At 43.6% G+C, this 24262-nt stretch overlaps 2 protein-coding genes and 1 long non-coding RNA gene across 20 annotated transcripts in view; 2 read left to right on the top strand and 1 right to left on the bottom strand.

Moving 5' to 3' along the window:
• The window catches only part of LOC307217516 (complement receptor type 1-like), a 46534-nt gene extending 34536 nt beyond the window's left edge, over positions 1 to 11998 (top strand). For 3 of the 6 annotated variants that reach the window (XM_079978805.1, XM_079978807.1, XM_079978803.1), the window contains 7 exons: positions 250 to 456; positions 2374 to 2556; positions 3318 to 3497; positions 7862 to 7891; positions 9608 to 9689; positions 10519 to 10615; positions 11820 to 11998. In XM_079978805.1, the coding sequence (XP_079834931.1) occupies positions 250 to 456; positions 2374 to 2556; positions 3318 to 3497; positions 7862 to 7891; positions 9608 to 9689; positions 10519 to 10576 (740 nt within the window). In that variant the 3' untranslated portion in view covers positions 10577 to 10615; positions 11820 to 11998. Of the gene's footprint in view, positions 1 to 249; positions 457 to 2373; positions 2557 to 3317; positions 3498 to 7861; positions 7892 to 8284; positions 9585 to 9607; positions 9690 to 10518; positions 10616 to 11819 lie in introns of those variants that run through there. The other 3 variants (XM_079978804.1, XR_013839623.1, XM_079978806.1) reach the window with 3 other exon arrangements.
• The window catches only part of LOC307218041, a 355464-nt gene that overhangs the window by 220533 nt on the left and 110669 nt on the right, over positions 1 to 24262 (bottom strand). The gene's annotated exons all lie outside the window — the stretch shown is intronic.
• LOC307217676 (membrane cofactor protein-like) overlaps positions 13920 to 24262 on the top strand; it is a 36506-nt gene continuing 26163 nt past the window's right edge. For 4 of the 12 annotated variants that reach the window (XM_079979353.1, XM_079979347.1, XM_079979342.1 and 1 more), the window contains exons 1-3: positions 13922 to 14273; positions 19867 to 20046; positions 23928 to 24119. In XM_079979353.1, the coding sequence (XP_079835479.1) occupies positions 14141 to 14273; positions 19867 to 20046; positions 23928 to 24119 (505 nt within the window). In that variant the 5' untranslated portion in view covers positions 13922 to 14140. The other 8 variants (XM_079979352.1, XM_079979350.1, XM_079979345.1 and 5 more) reach the window with 6 other exon arrangements.

The raw sequence follows: 24262 nt of genomic DNA, 5'->3' as shown, positions 1-24262 counted from the left end.
AGCATGTGGCAAAAGCTATACATTAAAGATATTAAGCAAACATTTGTGGGGAGAGGGTGCCACAGTTTCTCTCTATCCATGCTCAAACACCTCCTCCCAATATTGTCACAATTACTTGCCCCCACATCTATTTGTACTGGAAATGAGAATACAAGTGTACTCAATTAGGTCATTTGAGATACTATCTGCATACAGGAAATTATTATGGTTCCTTGAGTTGAAGAATCTTTCTTATTCATTTTCTGCTAGATTCCACTTCTATTCCTCTGTCAGAGATTCAGTGCCAGCAACCCACAAAAATCCAAAATGGGGATCACAGCCACCAGGAATTGTCAGTGTTTACCAGTGGAATGTCTGTGAATTACACATGTGAGCCTGGCTACTCTCTACATGGAGAGGCAACAATTTATTGCACCCCATCTGGCAAATGGTCTGCTCCTGCTCCTCACTGCAAAAGTAGGTTTCTGGATTGCAATACACGAGACATAGGGTGGCACAGTATTCTGTACAAGCCAATGGAGAAGAGATCCAAACTGTATACATGTAGAAAACATGTCTGCCCCTGCTCCTCACTGCAAAAGCAGGTTTCTGGATTTCAGGATCTTTCAGAATGGTTCAAAGAGTGCAAGCATCTAAATTTTGTTTCGCTCTTTACCCATTATTGTTACCCTCTTCATTGGAATTTTTTTGATTCAGACACATTCTTACATTAATGCTTCTTAAAACTGGAAGGACATATTTTGGAACTGTATCACACAGAGTTTTGTTTTGCATAGGATAATAGAGGGTGTGAGCTGTCCATTAGGAAACACAAAGCCAGATTGGCAAGTGGTGAAAGCAAGTGCTTGCTTTATCAGTGGAAGTCCCGCCAAGACCAGTGTGTTGGACAATGCCTCTACAAGAGTTCAGCCAGATTAGCAAAGGTTACATCTTGGGAGGCTGCTGTATGATTTAATGCCCTTCTGATAATGTTTATGGGTCCTGAAACAATTTATGCAATGGCAGGGGTCCCTGTGACTGAAACCCTAAATTACTAACGTCAATACTCAGAACATATTATTGACTGTACTGCAGTGGGTGCTGGTACTAAATTAAAGCATGTTTAATTTAAGCATAATTTAATTTAATTAAAGCAACAGCTATCCTTCTGATTTTTCAGGCCTATTATGTTAGGCTTCTCCACTTAATTATTTATTAAAAGTATAAAAATATTTACTAGTACAGCTATTGAATACACAAGAAAAGGAAAACTTTTAAAGGGCTCAAACCGAACTACTGCACAATTTAAAGACTGGACTCCTTATTTAGATACTATATTCTGAAAGTTATTTTATTATGTATATTACCAACCAAAGAGTTTATTGTATTAACCAAAGGCCATTGCAATTTGCCAAACAGCAAACCATAACATACAGCATACAACAATTACATAATGCAGGGCATCAAGGATTTCAAGGAAGGTAGTAGGAGTTCATACCTAGCTTAACTTCTGTTAGACCTCTGAATCCCCAGTGCAACGTATTGCAATATTGTCTAGCTCTCGCTCTCTAAATTTTTCTTGAACCCAGAGCGTAAGGTATCACTTTATGTGTCACAAATCTGTTAGCATTACACAAAAGAAAGTGAACCATTTTTGCCATAGTAAACCTGCTTCCAGGAATTCCAGCAAGAGTTTCAGTAATCGGTCTCTTGGATCCCTGTACAAAAGGCAGATTAATAAGTAATGTGTGATGCCTTCCACCTGTGTTTGGCCACAGACTGTCGTCATATGGAACCCTGTTGTAGTGCCCCCCCAAGACCACCATGGGCATCACCTGGAACCATTTTTTAAGGCAGCAGGCATGAGTTTGGGCAAATAACATGCTCTGAAATGTTCCATTCGTTTTCCAAAATGAGAACCATGGCAAGAATTTGGTGTTATATACTGAAGTTATCACCCTGGGCCAGCAGGGGGCGGTAGATAGTTTTCACTCAGGTCCACATATGCAAATAAGGGATTGAAAGTGACGTTCAGTAATTGGATAGTTACAGAAAGCTGTTACAGTTGCGTTGTAGTGGAGCTCTGAAGTGACGTTCAGTAATTGGATAGTTACAGAAAGCTGTTACAGTTGCGTTGTAGTGGAGCTCTATATAAGCAGGCTGTATGAACCCTTCAGTTCAGTTCTGCTCTGGCCTGTGAATAAACAAGAGCTGTTTGAAGAATCACTGTGTCGTCTGATATGTTCACCTACAACTTAACTTTTGGAATTCTTGATTAAATGTAAATCCCTTCTGGATTCTGTCCAGAAGGTTATGTATAATAGTGTCGGAGATATTTTCTCCCTCACTCACTGACTAGTGCAGAGGAACACGACTTTCTATTTCTCTTTTCAGTGATACAGTGCCCCTCGCCTCCAAATGTCCAGCATGGAAATTACAGTGCACCAGAATCAATACAATATACCAATGGAAAATCTGTAAATTACAGCTGTCAACCTGGTTATGTACTAATAGGGGAGGCAATGCTGAATTGCACAGCATCTGGTGTATGGAGTCTTCCTGTCCCACACTGTGAAGGTAAGTGTGTATATAATTCCTCCACAGCCATAAAGGACCCTGGCTGCCACTGCTGGCCAGCAGTATTTATCCAGTTTATCAAACTGTCTTCTTTTTCTGAGGTCCCCTCAGAAAAGCTGCTATTGCAACTCTAATTACAACAACAAGCCTGATGAGCATTCCAGGTAGCTACTTCTCCAAATCCCAAATTATTTCCAGATTAAGTTCCTACTGCCAAAATAAGGAGGGTTTGAAATTTGCAGGCCCCAATACTGTAAGACGCATGATCAGTGTTTTGTACTCCAATATGCTTTAAAAAATAATGGCTATAGATGACTTGGACAAGTGAGCCAAGCCATGCACTCTAGAGGAAGAGGAAAAAAGGGTTTTCTACAGTTTTTCTAAACTCACGATATATTACAGTGGTACCTCGGTTTACAAACTTAATCCATTCCGGAAGTCCATTCTTAAACCGAAACCATTCTTAAACTGAGGCGCGCTTTCCCTAATGAGGCCTCCTGCCGCTGGTGCCCTTCCACCATTCGGCTTCCGTTCTTAGACCGAGGTAAAGTTCTCAAACAGGGACACTATTTCCAGTTTTGCGGAGTTCGTAAACTGAATCGTTCTTAAACCAGACCGTTCTTAAACCGAGGTACCACTGAATTAAGTTTATCAGTCACAGGAGCAAAAGTAAATTGTCAAAAAGTATTTGTAAATTTTAGATAATTCCCATCATCACCTGTTTTTCCTGATATGCCATTTTGATTATCTTTGATTTTCAGCAGTAGGCTGCATCCTCCCACAGATTTCTGGTGGCAAGAAGGAAAACTCAGAAATTGTGATTCAGATTGGAGCTAATGTGACTCTGGAATGCGAGGATGGCTATGTCTTGAAAGGCAGTTCTCGTGTTCAGTGTCAGCCTGATTTCACATGGGATCCTCCTGTGCCAGTTTGTAACCAAGGTGAGCAACAGAATGGAAGGGTTTCTGTAGATGACGAATTTGAATTTCGTTGAAGTTTGTATTGATGGAAAGATTTGTATTGCCATCCAGCAAGTGAATTTAGAAAATACCATCAAAAGCTAATGGCTTTATTCCACAATAAAGCCCTGACTTGATTTCCTCTGGGCATCACAAGTGGCACATACATCAAGAATATACTTCATGTCTGGAGAGAATGGGAGGGCCGGTAGGCCTGAATCCCGTCTGTTCTCCTTTACAGGCTGCTGCCGCTTCGCCGTGAGTTTGTGGGGAGGGCTCTTCCCCCTGCAAGCCCATTCTCTACCTTGGGCCTGGGGGAGGGCCCCATACTCCACCTCAGCATATAAGGCTCCAAGGAGGCCTCGGGACATTGCTGCTGCCGCTTCGCCGTGAGTTTGTGGGGAGGGCTCTTCCCCCTGCAAGCCCACTTCACCAGGCCAGGGGGCGGGGCCCACAGTCACCACCGCCACAACTTTAAGGACACTGGTGCTGCTGCAGCAAGTGTTTAAAATGTTTTTATATATTTTAAAGTGTTTTAAAAGTGTTTTTACTTTTTACTTTGTTGTACCACCATAAATGGTGGTTTTTATCCATGTATTTTTATTTTGTTTTTTTTTTTATTTTGGGTTGGGGTGGGATGGTTGTTGAGTGGGGTGGGGATTGGTTTTGTTTTGGTGTAATTGTTTTTTGTTTGTTTGTTTGCTTTTATATTTTGTAAATGGAGGCGAGTATGAGGCTTGGGATTCCTACTGTGGAGGGGCGAGGGAGGTATGGCGGTGGGGCAGATGTCATAGGCGAAGGGGATCGAGATACGGATATGCTCGTACCCCTTCCAATCTGCGCCCCATCCCGAGAGACGAGGGTAGGGTGAGCAAGGATTACTCACCTCCGTCACTGGTGTTGTGCAATGCCAGGTCTATAGGCAACAAAACCGCCACCCTGCGAGATTTCTTCATCTCGCAGGGGGTCGATCTGGCTTGTGTAACGGAGACCTGGGTGTGCGAAGGGGATACTGTTACTTTACGAGAGATTGTGCCCCCGGGTTTCTCCGTCCTCCACCAGTCGCGGACTGTGGGCCAAGGGGGAGGGGTGGCATTATTAATCCGGGAAGATTGTTCTTTCAGGGCTCTACCATCATCATCGATCCCCGGCATTGAATGTGTTGGCCTAGTGTGGGGCTCCGAGGTGAGCTTGGCTGTCTGGCTGGTGTACCGGCCACCTAGCGCACCAGCAGCCACCCTGTCAGGCCTGCTGGAGGTGGTGGCCTGCTGGGCCTTGGAGTTCCCTAACCTATTGGTATCGGGGGACTTCAACATCCATGCTGATGCCACTCCCTCCTCACAGGCTCTGGACCTGGTGTCTTCCATGGCGACACTAGGGCTCTCCCAGTTTGTTTCAGGCCCCACACATCAAGCAGGCCACACACTGGATTTGATCTTTGGCGTCGGTATAGATGTGATCATGTTTCCTTCGATGAAGGTGCCATGGTCTGATCACTACGCTCTGAAAGCCAGGATTGACGTTCCACCCCCACCCTGCTTAGGTGGCGAGCCGATTTGGGCTCGCCCGCAGAGGCTGATGGTCCCTGATAGATTCCATCAAGCCTTGCGGGACCTTTCTCCCCCTGGTGACTCACTGACTGAGCTTGTTGAGGGCTGGAATACCCATCTCCTGGCAGCCATCAATGAGATCGCACCTAAGCGCCCTCTGCGACCCCGCAGAAACCGGGCTCCCTGGTTTACCGAGGAGCTCTGGAAAATGAAGCGGGACCTCAGACGGCTAGAGCGAGTGTGGCGGGGTGCCCATGACGGAGCTTCAAGAACATCTTATAGGGTTTTTATGAAAACCTACGAGATGGCAGTGAAGGCCGCTAAGAAGTCCTACTTCTCGGCCTCCATTGCATCCGCTAGCTCTCGCCCGGCGTAATTATTTAGTATAATTCGGTCTTTAACGTCCCTCGAAGGACAGCCAAATTTAAATAACAATTTGACACACAGCTGTGAGGCATTTGCGAGCCTTTTTGCGGAGAAGGTCCTGTTGCTCCGCCATGACCTCCCTGCCAATTTGGATACAATAAAGGAACTGGAGGCCCCTCGACTGTCCTCGGGTCCAGTATTGGACCACTTTGACTGGATATCCCCAGCCGATGTGGACAGACTCCTCCGAGCTGGAAAGCCCACCACTTGTACTCTCGACCCGTGCCCATCCTGGCTGATTAGAGCGTGTCCAGACGAGGTGCGGGCCCCCCTGGGAGATATCATCAATTTGTCCCTTGGCACCGGGACATTCCCAGGGAAACTGAAGGAGGCAGTGGTGCGCCCGCTCTTAAAGAAAACATCGTTAGATCCCTTAGATCTATCCAATTACTGCCCGGTTTCGAATCTTCCATTCCTGGGTAAGGTGATTGAGAGAGCGGTTGCTGAACAGCTTGGTAGGTTTCTGGATGAAACATCGGTTCTGGATCCATTCCAGTCCGGCTTCCACGCTGGTCATGGGACCGAGTCGGCTCTGGTTGCCCTAACAGATGATCTTCGTAGACAGCTGGATCGAGGCGGGTCGGGGCTGCTGATTCTTCTAGATCTGTCAGCAGCTTTCGACATGGTTGATCACGAACTCCTGGACCACCACCTTGCCGACGTGGGGATCCAGGGCACAGTCCTTCAATGGCTGCACTCGTTTCTCTCTGGTTGGAGACAGAGGGTGACGCTTGGGGGGGAATTGTCATCGCGCCACTCCTTGGTGTGTGGAGTGCCTCAGGGTGCGATTCTCTCCCCGATGCTTTTTAACATCTTTATGCGCCCCCTCGCCCAGCTTGTCCGGAGTTTTGGGCTGGGCTGCCATCAGTATGCTGATGATACCCAACTTTATCTGTTGATGGATGGCCATCCTGACTCGGCCCCAGACACACTGATCAGATGCTTGGAAGCTGTGGCTGGATGGTTACGTGGGAGCCGGTTGAAGTTAAATCCTTCGAAGACAGAGGTCCTCTGGCTGGGACGGGATGATATGGGATTGAGGGGGCAACTCCCATCTCTTGCGGGGGTGCAATTAGTGCCAGCACCATCCGTTAAGAGTTTGGGTGTAATCTTCAATACCTCCCTCTCCATGGAGGCGCAGATTGCAGCTATAACAAAGGCGCCATTTTTTCATCTCTGCCAAGCTAAGCAGTTGGCTCCTTACCTCTCTCGCCCTGACCTAGCCACTGTGATCCACACGGCGGTCACCTCCAGACTGGATTATTGTAACTCGCTCTACGTGGGGCTGCCCTTGAGACTGACCCAGAAACTCCAGCGGGTGCAGAATGCCGCAGCGAGACTCCTTACGGGATCTTCGCTGCGAAATCACATTCATCCGGTGCTATACCAGCTGCACTGGCTCCTGGTGGAGTACAGGATCAGGTTTAAGGTGCTGGTTTTAACCTTCAAAGCCCTATACGGCCTAGGACCCTCATACCTACGGGACCGTCTCTCCTGGTATGCCCCACAGAGGAACTTACGGTCTTCAAATAAAAACATCTTGAAGGTCCCAGGCCACAGAGAGGTTAGGCTGGCCTCAACTAGAGCTAGGGCTTTTTTGGCTGCGGCTCCAACCTGGTGGAACGCTCTGTCACAAGAGACAAGGTCCCTGCAGGACTTGACATCTTTCCGCAGGGCCTGCAAGACAGAGCTGTTCCACCAGGCCTTTGGTCAGGGCGCAGCCTGACTCCCTCCTTTGGCAATCTTTACAAAACTTTAGTTTATGGCTGCCATCAATTTTGATTTTAATTAATTTTTATAATGTTTTTATAATGTTGCACTACTTCAGTGTTGTTAGCCACCCTGAGCCCGGCTTCGGCTGGGGAGGGAGGGATATAAATAAAATTTATTATTATTATTATTATTATTATTATTATTATTATTATTACTGAGCTACTGCACAGTCCACAGCTAAAAAAAGGCTAGAGGCAAAATGATACCAAGCTGCCGGGGAGGGGCACAAGGATAGTATATTTCCTATAGTATTTCTTACTGATTTGGTAGAATTGTTAAACTTGCCCAAGTCTGATCATGCTTGATTTGATCATTAGTGACATAATAATAGTGAAATGGCATATTAAGAGGCCATTGATCAATTGACTGGCATATGGACATTTATTTACGTTTCCCAAGGTTAATATATTTCCTCAGTAATAAAAAAAAATGCATTGCTTGACAATTACTAATGCCATTGTTACATCCCCCAACATATTTATTTGATAGATAAATCAGTTTCTTAATTATAAAACTATGTGCTTAGAAAGCTTGCACTCAATGTTTCTTGTTCTATAGTAATACAGCTCATTCCTTATGTTTCATTTTGCACTTTAGGTTTTTATATCTCCGTAGCCACAGGCATTGGTAAGTAACTTCCAGAGAATTCCATCTGATTCTTTATAAATGTAGGATGCTACAACTCCACAAAACATATATAGAATGGCTTAAGCCTATTAGTGCCAGTGGTGGCTGATGCTCATTGGGACTGGTAGGGTGAAAGGCAGAGAGGCCAACAGTAGGTGGAGTCAGAGCCAATGAGAGGCTGAACCGACTGATCCGTTTTGTCCTCATCCTCCTCACTACTGAATTCTATGAAAATGGAGGAGGAAGCTGATAGCTGCTGCCACCTCCTGTAAGAACGCAGGCAGACAGGGGCCAGCTAAGGGTAGACCGAGGTTGGTGGGGCAATACCCCATTTTCCTTAATGGTCCAGCCTTTGCTAATTTTCTGTCTCATAGTTTAGCACATATTTTCCAGAATCATCTATACTAATAACAAACTCAGGTGCTGCATTGTGACAGCAATGGAGGCAAGGCAGGGTTACTGAGAAACAAGAAGAGGTGGTAGCAGCATGCTTGGCTGGCAAAACACCAAGATAGCAGGTAGAAAATAAACATTTAGGAGAGTACACTAATATGGGGTGCACTATTACTTACATTTGAGAGATATGGTACGGGGGATTATTGGTTTGTTTTTGTTCTTATTTTCATTATGCAATTTGTGTTTTTAATATTGTAATTTTATGTTGTGAACCACCCTGAGATCTACAGATAAAGGGTGGTATACAATTTTAACAAAAACAGCAGCAATGATGATGGACTGGCATCTGAAGTAGTATTTGGAAGGGGACAACTCCACTTTCACTATCACAGGAATGTTGTGTCTCTATTCCCTCTCATTGTTACATATTACTTCAAAGACAAATGTATTAAGTATTTTAAATGTATTTTATTCTACTCTAGCAACACACTCAGAGAAGTATTTTATCCTCACAATAACTCAGTGTGGTACTTTAACATGACAGAGTCATTTGACTAAAGTTACTCAAACCTGAAGTTCCCTTTCCAAATCCAACCCTAACACCCCACCTTCTACTATGCTGGATAAGATAAGAAATACAGAAGATATGCAAAGATCACCACCACCATGTCTTACACATTTGAGTACAGTTATAAGAGCTGTTCTAGGTTTCCATTAAAAAAACCAACCCGGAGGAAGCTCAGATGGCCACTTTTATTATACAGCTATTTTGTCAGGAACAGAGTCAAAACATGCCATGACTCAAGAGCAGAAATGTTGCATTGGATTGCTTTATTTCCCCTTTCAACCTAATCCTAAACGGTTATATTCAGAATTCTAGGTAAACTAGGATTTCAACTTGTTTAAAAATATGTAATTTAATCTAGAATTTAAATGAACATTTATCAAAACCCAAAAACATTTTTGTAAATGTCAAAATTTATGAGAGCACACTCATTCATATTCATAAATCTCATATATAGCTCAGGATTCAAGAAACTGTAATTAGCTCATAACTGTCTTCAAATAAAGGTTGCAGAATTATTGACTATGAAATTAGAAAGATGTTTTGTCACGGATATAAAAATGAAAACCATGCCAATTAATGGGTTAATTTTTAGAATGTTTCTTTTGGATTCTGTAGTGTAAATGATTTCTGGTGAATTATTGTAGTATTTTTATTAAAGAACGTTTTGTTTGTTTTCCAAAATATTATGGTTTTATAATGTTGCTATTAGCAACTACGGGATACAAACATTATTCATTCTTTGGTTTCAACAGGCTCTCTGGTTGGCGCCTTGCTTCTTTTGGTTATTGCTGGTGTTTTCTGTGTAATTGTAATTGTTTTGAAGCGGAACAAAGCGTAAGGCACATTACTTTATTTTTATGACTTATTTGTATTACTCGGTACCAAGTTACACACATTTGCAGACAGATCCGTGTCCCAACCCCTGCACAAAAGTACAAGCGGTGTCTTTCAGCTCTACCCGGGCAAAAGCCATAGCCCTTTACACAAATGCAAATGCATCATTTGCCGTCTGTTTTGGGGAAATGGCCATGGGGTGATATCAGCCATCCTCTACCTTAGGCATCCCCAACCTTCAGCCCTCCAGATGTTTTGGACTACAATTCCCATCATTCCTGACCACTGGTCCTGTTAGCTAGGGATTATGGGCGTTGTAGGCCAAAACATCTGGAGGGCCACAGGTTGGGGATGCCTGCTGTGCCCTCCATGCGTTTTGGGCAATAACTTGCATCAACCCAGCTGCTTCATCAGATTCTTTTGCACTGTAATTAAAGGAACATTGGCTATATCTTTAATTCCCCCCCCCCCCTGTAAGATATGTTTTCAAATAGAACCCCCATTAACAGGGCATGCCAAGATTTCACACTTCTGTAAATTTACACTGATCTTTCAGTAGTTTGAAGAATTAGTTGTTATCTTGGCAAACAGCCACATCTTCATGTTGGGAAAGATAATGGGGTTAGAAGAATCTGAGGAAAGGATAATCTGTGCGGCAAAAATCACCTCCCTCCTGCCCCATCTCAAGCTGGATTGTCCTGTGAACAGAGTTCCACTCACAGGAACTCTGGATCCCAGGCATTTTTTAAAAAAACATTTTAGTTTATTTATTTGAATCCCGAACTCTTCTACTTGATTCTTTAATACTGTTTTCTTCCTCTTTCTTAAGTAAATATACTCCTGCAAGCAGCAGAATATATGAAAGTCCAGACCTTCAAGTAGCATGATCCAACTCTCTGAAAAAGGCTTCGTTTTTGCAGTAATAGGTAATACTTTGATTTGGATAATTTTGTCCACATTCAAAATGTCCCAGTTGAATGTTAAAAAGGAGACCCTGAGTCCGATGCTAAAAAAAAGGGGTGGGTAAACTATGATCCTCTAGATATTGCTGTATTACACTTCCATCATCCCTGACCATTGACTAAGACAATTGGGGCTGATGGAGTTCAACATCCTCTGGAAGGCCACAAGTTCCTCACAATAGCTGAATCCCTTCTCTCCCCCAGCCCCCAATAATACGCCTTTATTTCTTATATATGCATGTAATGCATGCAGTAATAGATAACTAGCTATGGATTACAGTATGTACCAATATCTGAATCTTCTGATATTGCCCCCGTTCTAAAGATAACTGTATGCAGCAAGATAAAATGTATTTATTTATTTATATGTTTTATTTTCTTGCATTCATATCCTTCCTTTCATCTGTCATGGAATCCTAAGGGGGCATACACATGGTTCCAAGATGGTCACCTGTTGAGGCATTGACAATACTCAGCAGGGCCATCTTAAGTATATCCAGCGCCGTGGAAAGATCCCTCTGGCGCCCCCCCTCGGTTTCCCAGAGTTGCCGACTTTTTTGCGGCCAGCGGCTGGAGGGCAACTCCGGCGGGCAAGAGGCGGAGGCTCCGGGTGTGGCGCTGCTTCAGCGAGGCAGGTGAGGGTGGCGAGCTGATACCGGGAGGCGCCACACCCATCCTCCGCCTCTTCTCTGGTGCCCGTGCTGCTGTGGCCACGGCAGGCAGAGGCTCCAGGTGCGGCACTGCTTCGGCGGGGCATGGCGGAGGCAGGTGAGGGCAGCGAGCTGATGCCGGAAGGCGCCGCATCCAGCCTCTGCCTCTTCCCTGGCGCCCTCCAGAACTTGGCACCCTGCGCCACTTGCCTCTATGAGCAAGACGCCCCTGATACTCAGACCTGCTAATTAGTGGCCCCATGCCCCTTCAGACCTGGGACTCTTTGTTTGGATTCCCCATCATCATTCCTTGCTACTGTTCATGTGGCACTTACTCCAGCATTTAGGAGGTCTCTCCTTGAGAAGGAATTCTGAACCAACCAGATTTAGCTTCATGAATACATTAGCAGTTAGAATCATCAAGGTGAACATGTGCCTGGATGAAATAGTGCAAATTCTCTGTAAATAAAAGGAACATTTATTGAATACTGCTACTGTTATTCCCACCTAAATTACAGGTGAAAGTAACTGGATGAACAGATGCCAACAAATATACCTGCTTCTTTGGACCACTTGACACAATCACTGCTTGGAAAGCGAAAACAAATATTTTGCCACATGCAAAAGAGGAACGCATTCATGTTTTAGTTTTTGTACTGTCCCCTTCAGGTAGAAATAATCACTGTGGTTTTGATATGTTAACATAATATAATATTACTTGTAAGCTACCTTGTAGGATTATAGTATTCTGAAAGATCAGAAATAAATGTTATAAATAAATTTAAAATTAAAATTATGTATTTTGTTCTTAATTCACAACCAACTTGCATTTGACATAATTGACTTATTGCAGCAGGTACTGAAATTCTTTGACGGTTGTGACTGTTTTCATTAAACAGCTGTATGTATCATAAATGGAGCTGCTGCCTGCAAGAGAAGTTTGGCTTGCAAGTTTCAGAGATATCACCAGTCTACTCAATGAAATCACTCTACAGATGTGAACAGTAGAAGGAAAGATGTTTGACTTGGAATGATGCAGTCTTCCCTTTATGAAGTGATAGTCTTGATCAACATCTTTATCTTACTAAACTCTAGACATATAAAACTACTTTGTACAGATATATAAATTTATGTGAGGGTTTGTTGCTGCCTTAAAGGCACACCCTATCACTTGGCAACCCAGTATCCTAATCTAAGATATATGCAAGTGGCTGCAATCTGCGGGGAAAATAGCACTGCACATGCCTAGAAGCACAGCATCCTATATGTATACCTTCTTATCATCCACAGCTTTAACCCTGGCATTGAAAACAAGTTTCATGAATGAAGGAAATATTGCAGTCTTGTGTTAACTTACTTGATATTGATATGCATTGAATTGAGTGGGTTTTGCTTCTGGGTAAACAGATTTAGACTCAGAAACTAGTGGAGTAGCATTTCAGTTTCCCAATGCATTCTGTAGCAAACCTGAAAAACTATCATACACCAGCAAAAAAAATGGAGACTCTAAATAAAGCTACCATGCTGAAACCTGGTCATCAGATCTTAGAAATTCATAGCTCTCTATAAAAAGATTCTTTAGTTTTCAACTACTTACTGCCCTCTGCCTATTTGCCATTAGTTGGGGGTAGGTCATACTGAAGGAAGGTGAGGACAGGTGACCTCATCTAGGCCCGAAGTCACCCCCCACCAAAGCAGGCTCAAAGCTTCTCAAAGCTTTTCAAAATCATTTTCTCAGCAGCTAAGCATCAGAAACATTCCACTCTGCTGTAACAAAAGGTAGAGAGCAGTCTAGCACAATAAAAATTCTTATAAAAAGTTTAAAAAAAAAAAAAAAGCCTGCAGTTTCCCATCACACCAAAACATCCAGCTCCCTTTGCTGCTCCAAGAACATAAAGGTTGTGCCCCACTCTGTCCCCCAGACCATGTTTGTTGTTGTTAGTTGTTTAGTCGTGTCCGACTCTTCGTGACCCCATGGACCAGAGCACGCCAGTCACTCCTGTCTTCCACTGCCTCCCGCAGTTTGGTCAAACTAGACCATGTTATTGAACTACAACTCCCATGATTCCTGATTAATGGCCATGCTGATCGGGGCTGATGGGAGGTCTCACCCCACACCATCAGGAAGGCCAAGGCTTCCTTTCCAGTGTCACCTTATTTTCCTTGCTGCCGCTACGTGCTGCCTTTCCTTCCTCAACCTGTCTAATACTTAGGGTTGCCATATGTCCAGAATCCCCCGGAAATAGCCAGTATTCTGTCCTTGTAAATGGCCTACGGGCGGAAATCGCTGAAATGTCCATGAAAATCCGGGGATAATGCAGCCCCTATCGGTAGTGTAGATCTGGGCGATTTTCACACACACACAAAATCGCAAAAAAAGCTAAACAATTTTGGGCAAAACTAAAAAAAAAAACACCTCAACAACTTGGCCAAAACAAAAAGAGAAGCTCAATCACCTTTGTGTCCGGATTTTCTCGCCTTCACTGTAGCCTGGGAAGCAGGTGGGCGGAGCAAAGGGGGCGCAGCCCTTAGCCAAGCCGCCCACCTCTCCTATCCCACCCAATCGTAGCTCGCTCTCGGGCGGGGGCGGCGCCTCCTGCCGCGCCCAACTGCACACGCTGGACCTCGCCTGCATCCCGCCTGCCCGCATGCGCAGTCCTGATACTCGGCATTCGACGGCCACTTGTAAAATATGTAACAAGGGCCCGGAAACCTACTTCCTCTATAAGTGGCTGTAAGTGGGAAGGCCGGTAGCGCGAGCTGAGGGCAGCGTTGGGCACGCGCCTCGCCACTGCCACGCGGCTCCTCCCAACGTTCTTTCCCGCCGCCTCCTCCCCGCATGCGCAATGAGGGGCTCTCCGCGCCGCCGCCTCAGCTCAGCGTCATGCTGCGGCTATTGTGGGGGCTTCTACGGACTTGCCGGCTCTTGGCGATGTCGATGCTGTTGTTGCTGCTGCCTCAGGAACTGGTGGGTGAGTACGAGGCAGGCAGGCGGCGGCGGCGGAGCCTCTAGCGGCCTTTCTCCCTTCGCGTTGCCTCCCCTCACGCCCGCTCGTGCTTCGAGAGGCTTCGCAAAGCGGGGCATGATGTGGGTTAGAGGCCGCCGGCGAGGAGGTGTCGAGTCCTGGCTCCTCAGCCGCGCGGCAGTTGCGCTCCTCTCCCGCCCAGGATTCGCAGCGGGCGGCAGGTGAGATACGAGGCCGCCGCAGGGACCTCGCTCGCGGCGGCACGAAGGCATAGGCGCTGTTCAGGCACATATAAAATAACTTATTAAACACTATTCCGTGTGATCACTACCGATTTAAAGTTGGAACGAGCCTGCATCTGCTTTGTTTTATTTTATTCCCTTTTACCCTATTTGACTCTCCTGCCAACCTGGCAGTTCGAAAGCACGTCAAAGTTCAAGTAGATAAATAGGTACCGCTCCGGCGGGAAGGTAAACGGCGTTTCCATGCGCTGCTCTGGTTCGCCAGAAGCGGCTTAGTCATGCTGGCCACATGACCTGGAAGCTGTACACCGGCTCCCTCGGCCAATAAAGCGAGATGAGCGCCGCAACCCCAGAGTTGTCCGCGACTGGACCTAATGGTCAGGGGTCCCTTTACCTTTACCTTACACATTTGACTAATGTGCTTTATGTGCTTTCTATTTTGTTTCGTTGGTGCTGGTCGTTTGATTGCAACCATAAAGATTTGATTTGATTCAGATCGATGTCCTCTGGGGCAGCCATTCCAGCTGAGAGGCAGAACTTGCTCCATGCGCTCTTCTGTGACCAGCCAGCTCCACCAGGCCTCCTCTCTCCTCACTGTCATCTGGAGGCCGCTATTCCAGCAAGATAGGAAGCAGGGCTGCTTTACCTGGAAGCCCAGCTCCATCGGGCACCACCTGCCCCAGAACTGTTTTCGCTGGTCGGTTATACGGACCTACCCACGTGACACTGATACAAAAACCTACACAAACACTATGCAATAGAACGAAAGATCATTATACCCCTATCTATCTCCCCCGTGTCTCCTCTCTTCCTCTCTCCCCCCACCGCATAATGCATGCCACAACAGTGTCTCATACCAAAGGTAAATGAATTATGAAAAAGATTCTATGAATTGAAAGTGGAGACACTATACAGTGGTACCTCGGGTTACATACGCTTCAGGTTACATATGCTTCAGGTTACAGACTCTGCTAACCCAGAAATATTACCTCGGATTAAGAACTTTGCTTCAGGATAAGAACAGAAATTGTGCTCCAGCGGCAGCAGGAGGCCCCATTAGCTAAAGTGGTGCTTTAGGTTAAGAACAGTTTCAGGTTAAGAACGGACCTCCGGAACGAATCAAGTACTTAACCCGAGGTACCACTGTATGTACTTTTCTTTCTTTCTTTCACAATAAAATCTTTAATAAAAACTAATTTTTAAAAGATTATAGGAACATCTGTCCCTGAGTTTTTATTTTGATTTTCCTCTTCCTTTCCTGGCCCTTTCCCCTTGTGTGATGTCCTTTTTTAGACCAGTATAGTGTGTGAAGAGAAGATGAGTCTTTTCACAAAGACCAATTTTTGCTATACTTGTCAGTTGCTTGAGGCTCAGGTGGTGTTGGTGGCGTGGAGTGCCTTCCATCAGCTTTGTCTGGTGGCCCAGCTGTATCCCTATCTCGACAGGGATAGCCTGCTCTGGTAACCTCTGGGTTAGATTATTGCATTGCATTATACAGTATATGGGGTTTAACTCTGAAGACCGTTCAGAAACTTCATTTGTTGCAGAATCAGCTTCCAGCTTGCTCGGCAGGGAAATACGGTTTGAGCATATAACACCAATGCTGGCCATGGCAACTGAAATTTTAACTGATGGTATGCGATTCCCTTTAAATGTGTATAGATGGTTTAAAATGTTTTAGAAATGTTTTAATTTAATTTTAAATCATACTATTCTAGCATTAGATGCTTACTACCCTGGGCTGCTTTGGGCAGAAATACAGTTTGTAAAAAAACCAAATAAATGTGTGAAAAATGCACAAAAATCTGTTTTGATGAGGTGGGATCTAGTAATTAGACCTAGTTTTTTAGCATGCATACAGTGGTACCTCGGGTTAAGTACTTAATTTGTTCTGGAGGTCCGTTCTTAACCTGAAACTATTCTTAACCTGAAGCACCACTTTAGTTAATGGGGCTTCCTGCTGCCGCACAATTTCTGTTCTTATCCTGAAGCAAAGTTCTTTTTTTTTTTATAAATGTTTATTAAGATTTTTTAAATACAAATGCAAAAATAATCAACAATATAGCATATGTCATAACATATTTTCAAAACCTCTTTGGACTCCCTCACATCTCCCGCTCCCACTTACATCGTCTTAAATTTTAACCAACAAATTGTCATCTTGTTTATATTCTTAGGTCCCATTCTTTTAAATATAGTCTAATAGTTCTCCAAATGGTTTATATTTTCCTCAATCTACTTATCGTCCTAATTCCATCTAGTTTAGTGGTGGTCAATTATTTATGATCTAGCATCCTTCTTAACATTCAACCAAATTACAATATTTTTGTAAATAAGTCCTAAATTTCTTCCAGTCTTCTTCAAGCCTCTCCTCTCCCAGGTCTCGGATTCTGCCGGTCATCTCAGCCAGTTCCATATAGTCTATCAGTTGCATCTGCCATTCTTCCAGTGTGGGTAAATCTTGAGTTTTCCAATGCTTGGCAATGAGTATCCTTGCTGCTGTTGTTGCATACAGGAAAAAGTTCTCCAGGCCCAAAGGGTAGTTCAATTCCTTTTTGGAGGTCCTCTCCGTATGCAGTCAAGAATTTGTCTCTATCTTCCAATGTTCTAATTTTCACCTTCTTCCCTCTGAAAGTAAAGGATAATCCTTGGGGAAATTCCCACCTAAAGATAATTGAGTTGCCCCTAAGCAGTCTGACCAGTTCCAAATAGTCAGATCTAAGGTCCAACAGTTGTTTAGGAATATCTTTGTAAATTTCAATTCTTTTATCCAAAATGTCCAGTGACTTTCCGTAGTGTAGGCCCAAAATCTTATCCCTTTCCTCCTTTGATCTCAGTGTTATCAAACAGTCTCTGGGCTTCTCTTTCTTTACTAGTCTTCCAAGTCTGAAAGCTGAGACGATCTTAAAGTCCTTTTCCTCTAGGTTCCAAAACTTGGAGAATTCTTTAGTCAAAAACTCAGCTAGATTGCCTTCTTCCACTTCTGGTATCGACCTTATCCTTAAGTTACTCTCCCGGTTCCGCAGTTCTATCATAGATAAATAAGTCTGATGTTCCCCTACTTGTTTGCAGAGTGGTCTTACCTCTTGTTCTAAATTTTCTAGTTTTTGGCTAGTTTCCTCAGCCAGTTTCCGATTTTCTACTGTGGCCTCCGTCAACTGCCCAATTGCCTGTGCGTTCTGGGATACTTGTCCAGTTAATCTATTTAAACATTCTGTATTTTGGTCGATTTTAGCTGTTTGTTCATCAGCTTTCTTGTCCAAAGATTCCACTTTCTTATCCAGGGATTCCAATTTTTCATAAATTTTCTCTAAAATAGAAGCAGTTGCTCCTGAGGCCATATCTTCCAATTGTAATTGCTCAGTTTCTCCCTCTCCTGCCCGTAGCAGAGAAGCAGCTTCTTCCTCTGAAGGCAAAGTAGGTACAGATGATCTACGTGTCTGCGAGACTGAGGTTAAAGTTGTTAAAGTTGCTTGTCTAGTTCTTCCCCTCCTTCTTGTGCCACTCATTCCAAAGTTATCTAAGAGTCAAGGTCAGGCTGAGTTGTTCCCATAAGAAAGCAACAGCCCAGAGAAAACAGTCAAACAGGAGGTCGGGAAAAAGAAAGTAAAATAATGTCACTGCTGTAAATCCCAAATCCTCTATGGGGAGCTTGAAATGTCTTAAGGGAAGAATTCAGTTCTGGTAATTTTACTAAAATCAAATTTAATGTCCAAGAACCTACAATAGCAGGTTTTAAGCAGAGTTGGTATTAGCAATCACATTGTTTCAGGCAGTGCATACTGGTGTTTCAAATGATGTTTCAAAGTAACAAGTCCAAACCCCCTCAGATTATTGCAAGTTCCAATACACAGTATCCAGAAGTGCAGACTGACAGCTCAAATTACTCAGGCAGATCCAGCGCCTGGGTTTCTCGTTCAAATTGTAGTTCCAATAGAAGAACGGTATCACCATACAAATGCAAGGCAGAGAATCCAATACTTTAAGTCCTTACTTTGTTTAGAAAAAAGTTCAGTGGGTGCTGAGATCAGTTAGGCAAGAAATTCTTTTACGCCTCCACTCCTCCAGCTCTTTGCTTTGAAATTCAGTAACAGCGGAAGACGGACTTCCTGTTTTTCGTCACTCCGCTTTCAGCCAAATTCAGTAATTTAGTCAGATTTGTTAAAGTCCTTCTTTACTCACGGTTTGTAACCTTTCCAATCAAAATTTTCCAGGAAAAGAGGTCAGCGCTCACCGGCAGCAGCAACGCGGCTTCACTCCGCAGATTGCGAAACGACTCACAGCGCCGCTACCCCCTCCACATTCCAGAGCTCCTTACGGGGTTCCTTCTGCGTTTTGGGGGCCGCTTCAGGCGCCCGCCGAGTCTCAGGACCACAGGCTCTTGCTGCCTGTGGGTTTCCGATGTGGGTCTCCGCTTCGCCGTAGCGGACGACCCAGTTTCCGCGGAGCTTCCCCTTCACAGAAGTAAAGGGGCCGCCATTACCGTTCGCGCCGCCTCCGGAAGTCCTGAAGCAAAGTTCTTAACCCGAGGTAATATTTCTGGGTTAGCAGAGTCTGTAACCTGAAGCGTATGTAACCCGAAGCGTATGTAACCCGAGGTACCACTGTATATGGATTGAACACTGCCTTCTGTTATTTGTTTGTGTTTTCCTGTGTGATTTATTTGATCCTCCCTTTTCTCTTTCCTTTGCTGCCTCTCCACATATACAGTTTGGTGTCAAGTCATATTCTTCATCGATTTACCACAATAAGATATAGGGATCTTCTCCTTAGTTAACTTGGCAAAAACCTCTGGTCTTTCGTGTAAGGGAAAGCCTGGGCAAAAGACATCTTTAAAAGATGTTTGAAGCATCTGGTGGTTGCTACTTCTCGTATAGCAGGAGGAAGAACATTTCATAGTACAAGGGCAATAGTGGAGAAACCTGATTTTATTGGTATTTGTCACTCCACCCAGTTTTGCCTCTGGCCCTGCCTGCTACTAGAATGTGTTCTTGAAAGGTTTTTCAAAAGTGAATGTCGCCCTAGAGCTGAATACGGTTCCCTACCCCTACCCTTGAGGGGCATTCTGGCCAGAATTTTGAACTTGGAAATGTATAAGAATTTATAAGATAGCATCAGTGCAAGTATCATGAGTTTGCACAAGAGAAGATTCAGGAAGGCTGAGTTTTAAATTTCAAAGAGTACATGAGTATTTTCAATTGTTCTTTCATATTTTAGTTATAATAATTTGCTTTTTTTAAAGATATTTTTATTACTTATATTTTATTACATTAACTATCAGAACAAATATGGTGAAATAGTGAACAATGTTTTTAGTTCAAAAGACTTAACATCTTTAACTATTGTGTTTTTTAAAGGGGACCGAATATGGTGTAAAATTGAGGACTTACCAGTGTTTTCCTTTTCTGAGATCATCCATGAACTACCTGGTAATGCTGTATATGAATGCAAAAACGGTTTTACAAGATTACCTTCAAAACCAAATATGACTTATTGCATTGATGGAAACTGGACACCATTGGAAGACCCCTGTGGTGGTGTGTTGTTCTTATTGTTGTTCATATAAAGTTGCTGTAATGTTATAAACTCAAGAAAAGTTGAGCATCTTTTATTTTGTGGTTGTGATTATAACCATAGTTACCTAGAAGTGAGCTCTACTAAAATAGAGATGACATCAAACTGGGAGGGATAGCTAATACCACAGAAGATAGAATCACAATTCCATAATACCTTAACAGATTAGAGATCTGGGCCAAAACTAACAAAATGAGTTTCAGTAGAGACATATGTAAGGTTCTACACTTAGCCAGGAATAAGCAGATGCTCAGATATAAGATGAGGGATACTTGGCTTGCCAGCAGTACATGTGAAAAAGATTTAGGGGTATTAACGGCCTCGGTCCAGTATACCTGAAGGAGCGTCTCCACCCCCATCATTCTGCCCAGACGCTGAGGTCCAGTACCGAGGGCCTTCTGGCGGTTCCCTCATTGCGAGAAACAAAGCTACAGGGAACCAGGCAGAGGGCCTTCTCGGTAGTGGCGCCCGCCCTGTGGAACGCCCTTCCAGCAGATGTCAAAGCGATAAACAACTACCTGACATTCAGAAGACATCTTAAGGCAGCCCTGTTCAGGGAAGTTTTTAACGTGTGATTTTACTGTATTTTTGGTTTCTATGGAAGCCGCCCAGAGTGGCTGGGGAGGCCCAGCCAGATGGGCGGGGTATAAATAATAAATTATTATTATTATTATTATTATTATTATTATTATTATTATTATTAGACCATAGGCTTAATGAGTCAACAGTGCGATGCATCAGCATCAAAGGTAATGCTGATCTTGGCTGCAGAAGTATAGTGTCGAGATCAGGGAAGTCATAGTATCACTCTATTCTGCCTTGGTCAGACTGCACCTACAGAACTTTGTTCAGTCATGGGCACCACAGTTGAAGAAGAGTATTTACAAGCTGGAACATGTGCAGTTGAAGGCGACCAAGATGACCAAGGGTCTGGAAACCCAGCCTTATGAGGAATGGTTGAGGGAGTTAGTTATGCTTAGTATGGAAAAGAGACTGAAAGGTGATATGACAGATATCTTCAAATATCTAAAGGGCTGTCACATGGAAGATGTTTTAGAATGTTTACTAGAATCCAGTAAGTCTCATGACCCTGCACAGGTACTGTTGGTGGTGACTGATTCATGCAACCAGAAAAAATAGCAAGTTATGGTTTACCTGGGATACAAGGAAGACTAGTTCGAACTTCATGAAATCTGGGTGGACCTTGCAGGTGCTTGGATCTGTTCCAGAATAAAGAAAGGCCCCTGTTTTTGTCTAATAAAATTTTATTAAGACTTTTTCATAATACAATACAACGAAAAGCAAATTAATCTAGATAAAGAAGAGAAAAGAAAATACAAAGTCAGCTCTCAAAGTTAGATCTTAACCCTTTTCTCACACAGAAAAAGGTGAGAGCTGGGAGTTTACCTTTCTTCCCCCAGTCTCAGCCTGGGAGACCTTCCCTCTCTCTCTCTCTCTCGCAGGGTCCTTTACCAAGCTATGATTTTCCATCCTTTTTTTAAAAAACAACAACTTCAATTTCCACTATTCTTTCTCCATTCTTTCTTCCATTATTTCTCCATGAGTTGGTAGCTTTCCCCTGTAAATTCACTCCAAATCATATGGAGAATCCTTTCTCTTCAACTCTATCTCTGCCAGCTCAGGATATCTTAGTCTCTCCATCCATGACTCCATTCCACTCCTCTAACATCATAATTCTGCCATTTGGCTGTTTTTTCCCTCTAGACACTATTGTGAAGGACTTCTCCATTTCATTATCTACTGCCTCCAACTTTCATTTCACTCTCCTGTTCTGGCAACATTTTATTCCTATTGTCCTCCAAAGCTTCTGTGTCTTTAATTCCATTTTCCATTTCATCCTCCTGTGATCCATTTCCATTCATCATTTCATGGATCTCAACTCTGATCTGTTTTAATTGCTCATCCACTAATTGCTGTAATATGCCAACAGTCAATGGGGTGTCCAACAATGCATTTGCCATATGGAATGGTCTTAGTTGTATTAGCAGCTCAGTCTCTACCTTAAGATCTCCTTAGTCTCTACCTTAAGAGCTTCAGTCTCCCATCTTCACCTTAAGGTCTTCACAGGATTCCTTATTGGACTGCATTGTTTTCCCACAGTGACATAGAAAAAATACTTTTCAGTTTGAAGTAAGTACCATTGATCAAACAGAGAGTTTAAAATAAAAAAGTAAAATAAAATAAAGATTTCTAGCAATTGGGATACCATTTGGCTATTTAAAATTTTCTTAGTTGCAAATAATTAAAACATGCTTTTCGTTTTGCTTTCTGTCTTTTGGTAATCATCTTCTTCAGCCAGCAGTTAGCTCACAATCCAGATGTAAATTTCAAATAGCAGACTGCTAACATCTCAGCCGTAATTTAAGTTTCTTGGTCCCGGCATGGAAAGCTGCTTTTTCAGAGCACCTGAGGTTAATCACTTGTTCATTCTCTTTTCCCAGAGCGAATTTGACTGCCAAGATTTACAGCTTGGCTATCAACAATCACAATGAGCTGTTGACTGGAGGTGTTGAGTTCACCATTTCCTTCCCCAGACATCTGGGAAAGCCTCTGTTATTGATGATCTAGCATAGCAAAAATTGGATCAGACATGTTATGTGGAGTTTCATACTTCATCTCAAACAGCAGGATATGTTCTGCTAATGCCATTTTATTCTGCATTTGTAGGCTTTGTTAGCACAGTTCAAGTGTTGAATAAGTTTCTTCTGGACCTCTTAAAGGTGTGGCGGGAAGTCTCCAGCAGTAGGCACTGAAGATGAAGCAGGGGTGGCTGGATGTGGTCAGGATCATGGGTTTATTGTTCTTGGCAAATTCCACAAATGGCCAGAGCATTGGATTCCTTGACAGAAAGGCAGTATATTCAGACAGTAAAAATCAAAAACAAACAAACAAACAAGCAAACAAACAAGATGAAGGCTTTGGGCTTGAGGGGATGGCATGGCAAGGGAGCTAAGTGATGAAGGTATTGGAGCTATCCTATTGCCTGTCACTTGACTGATGGTCATTCTATTTTTTTCCACAGTAGTCAGATCAACAGCTGCAGCCTATTCCCCCCCCCCATTAAGATAAATGGAATATACTTTCCTTATGCCAGTTCTGTCATCTAGATTTGCCCAGTTTCAAGCAGAAAATTGCACATTTAAGCTGTATTCCTGTATGCACTTACCTGGCTGTTTATTTCTGAGTAAATATCAGCACCAGTCGGCAGAGTGACAGCAGTTACCTGACCTTCCACCACCACCATTGCTGCACTAAACCAGGAGTGGAAGGAGGCTGGTGCACTACAAATGCACCAACAACCAATCTGGTGCTTGTAGTGGTGTTTTCACCATGCTGACCCCACTATTGTGGCTGGTAAACATGCATAGATTGTGGTCTTAATCTTTCAGTTCATTGAACTCCATAGATTGCTGTGTCTGCTTGGTTTTGTGTGTGCACAGTCATACCTCGGGATAAATACGCTTCAGGATAAGTATTTTCAGGTTGCGCTCTGCAGCAACCCGGAAGTAACGGAGCACGTTACTTCCGGGTTTTGCCACTTGCGCATGCGCAGACAGTCAAAATGACGTCACGCGCATGCGCAGAAGTGGCAACCCACGCACGCCCAGTCGCGTCTTACGTTCTGTTCAGGATGCGAACGGGGCTCCGGAACGGATCCCGTTCGCATCCCGAGGTACCACTGTATATACATGTGATAAAACAGGAAAGCAGGCAGGATGTAGGCAGTCTGTTAACAGTGGTGAATCTTCTAACATTCTGACGTTTGTATTATTCTAGTTTCTAACATGGTGTCATAAGTTGTTATATTGCTTTTTGTTTGCAGAAGTCTGCCCCTTTCCACCAAAGCAAACTAGAGCTAAACTAAAAGATGAGTTTGGAACTTCAGTATTGTTTCCTGTTGGGATGGTAGTACACTATGTATGTAAGGCAGGATTTGAACAAGTTCCTGGTATCTTGAATACTATTACCTGTGGTAAAAATATGAAGTGGTCACCGCTTGCAAGGTTCTGTAGAGGTAAATCATCTTTTGCTTTTGATTTATTGTAATGATTTGCAGGTATTTATGAACAAAAACCAGACTTTGTTTTTAAAAAGATAAAGTCCCCAGAACATGCACATCCTTGGACATTACTAAGATGAAAGGTTTTATGGTTTTGG

The sequence above is a fragment of the Podarcis cretensis genome (assembly GCF_951804945.1).
Source record: "Podarcis cretensis genome assembly, chromosome: 6".
In the NCBI taxonomy this organism is placed as follows: Eukaryota; Metazoa; Chordata; class Lepidosauria; order Squamata; family Lacertidae; genus Podarcis; species Podarcis cretensis.
Note: the sequence above shows the minus strand (reverse complement) of the source record. Positions and strands in the feature narration are given on the sequence as shown.